Source organism: Trichosurus vulpecula, chromosome 8 (genome assembly GCF_011100635.1).
Source record: "Trichosurus vulpecula isolate mTriVul1 chromosome 8, mTriVul1.pri, whole genome shotgun sequence".
Classification (NCBI taxonomy): domain Eukaryota; kingdom Metazoa; phylum Chordata; class Mammalia; order Diprotodontia; family Phalangeridae; genus Trichosurus; species Trichosurus vulpecula.
The window spans coordinates 181,975,099-181,983,052 of NC_050580.1; the positions used below are offsets into that span (position 1 = coordinate 181,975,099).

Below are 7,954 nucleotides of genomic sequence, written 5' to 3' on the forward strand. Positions count from 1 at the left end.
GAACTAGAAATTCTTATAGCAACATGAGAAGAAAAAGAAATCAAAAAAATTGAAACAGGCAACAAGAAAATGAAACTATCACTCTTTGTAGATGATATAATGGTACACTTGGAGAATCCCATAAAGTCAAGGAAAAAACCAGTTGAAATAATTAACAACTTTTGCAAAGTCATAGATACAGAATAAACTCACACAAATCATCAGCATTTCTGTATGTTACCAACAAAGTCTAGCAGGAAGAGATACAGAGAAAAACTCTATTTAAACAACCATAAGACAATATAAAATACTTTGGAAGCCTACCTGCCAGAACACGTCCAAAAAAAATAAGATAAGGAAAAAAGTAAAAGAAAGGAAGGAAAGAAAATATGCCTGTTTGCATTCTGATTCTATTACCTCTCCCTCTCTGGACATGGCTAGCAAAGAGCTTGGCACATGGAAGTTGATTGATAAATATTTATTGACTTGACTTGAAAAAGTTAATGAGGCTAGTGGCTGTGAATTAAGAGGAAGGGATGAATATGAAAGTTACCAGGGTAAAAATAGATGAAAAAAACTAGTTAAAATTATAATGAAATCTATATGGAAGAGAAACAAAGAGGCAAAAATGTAAGAAGGCATGTAAAGATGATCTTCCTCTCCAGTAATTTAAAACATTGCAAAGTGGGTATCATCAAACGTATCTGATATAGGAAAAAAATAGAGAATTGGAGCAATAGATTACTAGGTAGCCAATCATACACAGACACGCAGACACAGACACAGACACACACAAACACACACATACACATGTCTTTCATGTGTAATTTGAAAAATATCTGTAATGAGACCTCAAAAAGAGTTTTAAAAATCAAAATTACACACAAATCTTGTATTCTTATTAACATTTTTAACTCTGATACCAAAGAACATACAGTTTGCTTTGTGATCTCAGTCAAATCACAGAAGCAACCACCATGGGAAGGTCATTTAGCTTCTCTTCATCTCAAGCATGTATATCAAGCCAAGGTGCCAGCAGTCGAAGTACAAGTACGTGAACCTGATTGTGAGCCAAAGTTTGGTTTAACTTTTCCCTGGTGAGGCAGAGAATAATTTCAGGAAATGGATGATGCCCTGGGGGTGTGGGTCAAGTTGTAGGGAAGTGGCTGCATCTAATAAGGGAGCAATTAGAAGCAAGAGAAGAAGGCAGTTTAAGACTCTAAATATCTCACTTATTTGGAAGAATTTTCATGCTCATCTGTATTTTTCTTAGGGCAGTCTTCATCTCTTTGTTCCTAAGGCTGTAGATTAGGGGATTCACAAGTGGGGTAAACACTGAATAAAATAAGGTAATAATTTTTTGTGTTGTGGTTATATGTCCTGATGTTGGGGTCATATACATGACCAAGACAGGTCCAAAGGCAAGAGAGACCACAGTCAGGTGGGACCCACAAGTGGAGAAAGCCTTCTTCCTGCCAGCTGATGAAGGGACTCGTAATACAGCTCTGAACACCAGGGTATAGGATCCAAGGATGAAAGGGAAAGTGAGGAAGATGGCAAGAGAGGGTATAATAGAAAAAGAAAGTTCAATTCCCGGGGCATGGATGCATGTCAAAGCCATCAGGGGGCCTGGATCACAGAGAAAGTGATCAATGACATTTGGGCCACAGAAGGGCAATTGAGACAAAAAATAGATAGGGATGGGAAAGCAGAGAAAGCCTGTCACCCAGCAGGAGAGCACTAGTTTGATGCAGAAACGCCCAGTCATGATTGTGGGGTAGTGCAAAGGCTGACAAATGGCCAGGTACCTATCAAAAGCCATGAGAGAAAGGAAGAATGGCTCAGTGACACCTGTGGAAAAGAAAAAATAGAACTGGAGGAGGCAGGCAGTGAAGGAGATGGTCTTGGTCTCAGAGAGGAAATTGGCCAACATGTTAGGAACTGTGGTGTTAATGTAGCAGATTTCCAAGAAGGAGAAGTTGGCCAACAGGATGTACATGGGGGTGTGGAGCTGGTGATCCAAACTCACTGCCCAGATGATGGACCCATTCCCAGTTAGGGTCAGCACATAGGTCAGAGAGAAGACTGCAAAGAGGAGGAACTGCATCTCTCTGGGGCAGGGGAAGCTTAGGAGGATGAACTCAGTCACTCTGTTTCCTCCTGATATGTTCAAGACTACTAGACCTGTGGAGAGGACAGAAGTAACCATGACAGGCTGCCTTATTTTCTATTTATCATTTTCCCCCAATTTAAGGAATCTCTAACGATACTCCTTATTCTAAAATTGTCTGATTGTGTGGTTTTGTGTACACCAATTTAGAGCCATTAGCAATAGAACTTCTCCTGATTCTAAATTTTTAATTACCTATGAACAGAATACACGGAGTTTTGCAACCTGGCTGTAGAGCCCAGTCTTTTAATAATAATCAACAACAATCAGTTATTAGGTGCTTTTTATGTGTCAAACACTGTGCTGAGTATCTGGTACACAAAGAAAGGAAAAAAAGCTTCTGCAATCAAGGATCTCACATTCTATTGAAGAAGATACTCCACTCCAAGTAAACCACTCATGATTGTTAGATAATTACTGCGTTGTTCCATTTCTGTGCTTTTGCTCACATCATTCTCTATATAATATGAATAATAATAATCTCTATCTCCTATATCAATGCCCATTACACATCCCACTTTTTCCCTGAAGTCTTCCTTCTGTCACGCCATAATTGAGTTGTTCAACTTTTCTAAACCTTCCCTGTAAAATACCCTGGTTCAGGATAATTTTGGTCAGGGGAGATTTTCAAGGGTTCTTAAATTTTACCACTGACTAGTCTTTCCTTTTGATCTCTGGGCAATGTTGGCCCAGAGAAGTAGAACAGGCAGGTTGTAAAAAATTTTAACACAGAAAGGTGAGTAAAGGGGGCCCAGGACACTAGATGGGTTAGAATAACCATGAGGTTGAATAACAAAGGAAAAAGAAAGAAAGAAAAAAGAAAAGGGTATTGGGGAAAACACCAGTGAAAAGTGTTCCTGTCAGAGACTAATTTACAAAACAGCTTGCAGTGTTCCTTACCAAGAGGTTGTCTTAGAGGATCTGCATGGTTTCCTCTCATGGAGTGGTTTGCCAGTTGTTCTGCCATGGAATTGGTTGATTCAAATAAGTGGTAGGGCCTCATTGCTTTAGGACCCCAGGTCTTATGACTTTTTCTTATAGGTACTTTCCAAATCTGTATTTTCAATAAAGGCTTGATCAATTACCCTATCTGGGAGAGCCTTTAATATGTCTAGTGAAACAAGATGCACTGAATCTAAGCATTCTGTATTATTCATTTCTCCCTCCCTAATTTCTATGGCCCCTTTTTCTTGCCTTTATAGCAAAGATGAACCTTTTTAGATTCACCAAAGTTTGGGTCATTTCTTATCATTGTTTATTCACAGCCCCACAGTGGAGAGGCAGAGGTAGAGGCTAGAGACAAACCTTAGAATCCCTTTTAAGGTCTCCTGTGTTTTATGTCTCTCCCTTCTCAGATTCAGGTAGGGAAGGCCCCTCTGTAGATATCCTGGGATGTGCATCAAGAGGCATATAGGAACTGAGACATATGATGTCTTTTTATTTATTCTAGGTATGAAGCTTGCCAATCATCTTAGGCCTCTGATAAGCACAACCTGTTTTGACCACTTTGGGAGTACTGGTCACACCATTTTACAAAAGCCACTCCTAAGCTGAAAAGCATCGAAATAGAGTAACCAGGATGTGAATGTGGGGTTGGTGCAATTCTCGCTCAGTGTTTTAGAGAAAAGAGGAGGGATTATATGTAAAACCCACTCTGGAGTAAATCCCTAATCCCTCCTCTGTGAGAGACCAATTAGTTATCTACAGAAGGAAAATAGTGTCTGGGGACAATTTTGTGTATATTTTTACCCTCCCCTTAAGAGCCTGCTCCTTTTGAGCACTCAGTTTCAGAAATGATTCTTATTAAATATCTATGTAATGCTCAAGGCAATTCTAATTGTGTTTCTTCTGCTTTTCTTCTCAGATCTTTTAGGAGACAGTGGAAAAACTGATCCTGTCAATTTCTTAGGGCCCTGGTAGTTTTGCTTGGAATGTAGGCTTTAGGCAAATATCAGGAGAATATTGGTCTTGGCAGGCAGCATGTTGTGGACAGAAATCTGGACTGGGATTCAGAATCCCTGAATCCTAGCCCTTTCTCCCCATGACTCATGCCAAGATCTAAGGCAAATGCTTCATTTTCTTCCTGTTTGTTAATTTTTAAAATGGAGGAAATAATCACAATCCTTCCTTCCCAACATCTCAGATATATCAGATCACGGCTCTGTAGCTCTAATGTCCCTTGGAGGGCATTTAGTTCAACACAATTGTTTGATAGATGAGGAAATAGAGATCTAGTGAGGTTAAGCAATGGGTCTGAGATCACATAGACTCTAAGTCTCAGATGCAGCATTTGAACCTAAGTCCTCTTACTCTGGAGCCAGTATTTTTCCCACTATACCACATATGAGAATCAATCACTCAAGAAGTAATTCAATACCCAAGAATAAATTCATCCAAGGCTCTTAGAACGAAAGAGGATTTTTATGGTAGTTATTAAGATTTCAATAAATCAACAAGCACTCATTAAGCACCTAGTATATGTCAAGCAGTGTGCTAAGTGCCGGGGATTAAAAAAAATTGAAATAGTCCCTCCCTTCAAGGAATATATAGTATAATAGGGAAGTCAACATGACACAGATAGGTATATACCAGATTATGCAAATCTAATGCAAGACAACCTTGGAGGGGAAGGTACCAACCTCTGGGGGTGGAAGGGATCAGCAAAGATCACTGCCAGTAGATAGTGCTTGAACTGAGTCTTGAAGAAAACCAGGCCTTCCAGGAAGCATTGGTGAGAAGGTAGAGCATTCCAGTCATGGGAGATACCCTATGCAAAGATCTGGAGACAGAAAATGGAGCATTGTGTGTGAGAAGCACCATGTACGCCGGGATGGATGAGTCACAGAGAGCATGGAGGGGAATACTATGCAAATAGTAAAAGTAAGAAGGTCCCAAGTTATGATGACCTTTAAATGTCCAACAGAAAAGTTTCTATTTGAGTCTATATAAATTAGGGAATTCCTGGAGGCTAAAGAATGGGGGGCAAAACGGTCAGATCCATTTTGGGAAAATCTTTTTGGTGTCTGTATGGAGGACAGATTGGAGAAGAGGAGAGGCAAGGAGACCAAACAGGATCCTCAGGTTCTGAACTAGTGTATGAGTGGAAAGAAGGGAGCATGTTTGATAAATCCAGAGATGGAAATGACAAGAATTTGCAACAGATTGTGTGTGTATGTGTGTGTAGTCAATGATGTCATCAAGGATGGTGCACTCAGGAATAGGAAGAAAGTTCCAAAGGAGAGTGAGAAGATAGTGAATGCTATTTTGGACATTTTGAGTTTGAGGTGTCTATGGGACAGTCAGTTTGATATGTCTGTTAACTAGTCAATGAAGTCAGGAGAGAACCCAAAGCCTACTGTATAGTTTTGGCATCATTTGTCATAATAATGACTATTAAATTTATGGTAAGAGATGACTGCATCAAGTGAGAGTGTAAAGAGAAAAGAAAAAAGGGCCCAGGGCACAGCCTTAATTACTGCCACATGGCATGAATACTAGGTTGTAATCTTCCTTTTCCCCACCTAAACTGAGGGGAGTGTGATTAGTGTTGGAGGTGCCATATTGTTTGTGTATCTGAGTCCTGTCCCTTAACAGACATTGTAATAGTGATGGCCAGCATGACCCATCTAAGGAGTTTTAATATATTCTCTTCAGTTTTCTTCCCATGAGAATCTAACTTTTTTCTGATGTTCCTGGGGAACTGCTTGATTTCAACTTCAAGGTCCAGGAAAGGTAGAGTACCATGGTAGAGTGGTGATTTCAAAGGGCCAGCATGGTTTCATTAAGAACAGTTCATTCCATATTAATTTCATTTTCTTTTTTTGACCAGATTGCCCAACAAATAGATGAAGAGATGTCTATGGAAGTAACCTGTGTAGTTTTTAATGAAGGTTTTGATAGAGTGTTTCATACTAATTTTGGGAAAAACATGGACAGATGTTGAGATTATTATGCAAATGTATAGATGTACAACCGGTTGGATGGCTAGGCCCAAAAAGCAGTTGGCAATGGTTCAATATGGCAGAAAATCTCTATTTAACTACCTCAGGGATTTGTGATTGGTCCTGTGATGTTTAACCTTTTTAACAATGGATCCTATAATGTCATAGATACCATATTTACCTTTGAAATTGCCTTAATTGACTCTCTCTATATCTTGTACGTACACAGTTATTTACATGTTGACTTCCTCATTAAAATGTATGCTTCTTGAGGCAGGGGATTTTATGTTGCTGTTGTCTTTCTTTGTATCCTCAGAGTTTAGCACAGTACTGTCATATAGAAAATGGTTAATAAATAATTATTGACTGGTTCATTGGCCAAACTGCTAATGAACAATGATTCCTTTGGCTTTTCCTAATACCCAAAGTTGTAGAAAGGTCAGCTTTCTTGGACTATATAGAATATTGATAAGGGATCCTAAATAAATGCATGGACAGTCATTAAATCCCAAACAAGACTATTGAATACAATTCCCTAAATTTTATTTGCTCAGTATTTCTTTTCTCATTTATTTCATTCCTACAATTTTTGGGGGGAAAATACAATTCACAAAATCCTTTGTCCTTCCTCCTTCTTGCTAGTGGTATATTTGAAGTGACTACTTTCTATTTCTCTGTATTTTTAAAACTAGTCTAACATAGCAACTACTTTTATTGTTTATTTCTGTGTCTACAAGATTAGAGAGAATGTTTGGTTCCTTTTTTTCTGGTGAAACAGAATTAAATTTTTAAAATTTCACATTAAGTTCATTGAGGTTTTTGTTCCATTGTGGTAGAGATATAGAATGGTAGGCATTTAACAGAAACAGAAGCGATTAAGAAGAGACGGCAAGAATACCCAAAAGAAGTATAGAAGAAAGATGTTAATATCACCAATAACCATGATGGTGTGGTTGCTGATATAGAGCCAGACATTCTGGAGAAAGAAGTCAAGTGGGCCTTAGGAAGCATTGCTAACAATTAGGTCAGTGGATGTGATGGAAGTGTAGCTGAGCTATTTAAAACCCTAATACAATATATCAGCACTCAATATATCAGCAAATTTGGAAAACACAGCAGTGGGCACTGGATCAGAAAAGAACAGTTTATGTCCCAGTCCCAAAGAAGGGCAATGCCAAGGAATGTTCAAATTACTCAACAATTGCACTAATTCTACATGCCAATTTTGGAAGCTAGGCTTTAGCATTTTGTGAACTGAGAATTACCGGAAGAACAGATCTGATTCTGAAGAGAAGAGAAAATAAAGACCAAATTGCAAACTGGATTATGGAGAAAAGAAGAGAGTTCCAGAAAAAAAATCTACTTCTGCTACTTTGACTCCACTGAAACCTTTGACTATGTGGATCACAACAAAATGTGGCAAGTCTTCAAAGAGATGGGAGTAGCTGTTTCCACAATCTGGCTAGCAGCTTCTGTGGGGGCGTAAGATTCACCCACAGCCAGCACCCAGAAAGCTGCTGGCATGCTGGGATAGCACAAGTTCTTTTGATCTGCTTAACCAAGGAAAGCAAGGTGAAGGGGTTGACAAGTTTATTTTAATTCAGCATACAGACAGCATTCAGTTAGTTCAGGAGAAAAAACCAGCACCTTGAACTTCAGAACAAATACAAACAAATTACAAGCATCAACAGACAGACCAAATACAGATTCATTCACTTACTTCAGCGGAAGAGACCAGCATGCTGAACTTCAGAACATTCATTTAGTTCAGGGGAAAAAGCCAGCACCCTGAACTTCAGAACAAAATACAAACAAATTACAAATATCAACAGATAGACCCAATACAATTCATAGTTATCCACAT

General features: G+C 38.9%; 1 protein-coding gene across 1 annotated transcript; it reads right to left on the reverse strand.

The window, feature by feature from the left end:
• Positions 1-1,207: 1,207 nt before the first annotated feature.
• LOC118829193 (olfactory receptor 11G2-like) lies at positions 1,208-2,188 on the reverse strand. Its single transcript, XM_036736163.1, has one exon. The coding sequence runs from the start codon at positions 2,186-2,188 to the stop codon at positions 1,208-1,210; it is 981 nt and encodes a 326-aa protein (XP_036592058.1).
• Between the last annotated feature and the right edge of the window lie 5,766 nt (positions 2,189-7,954).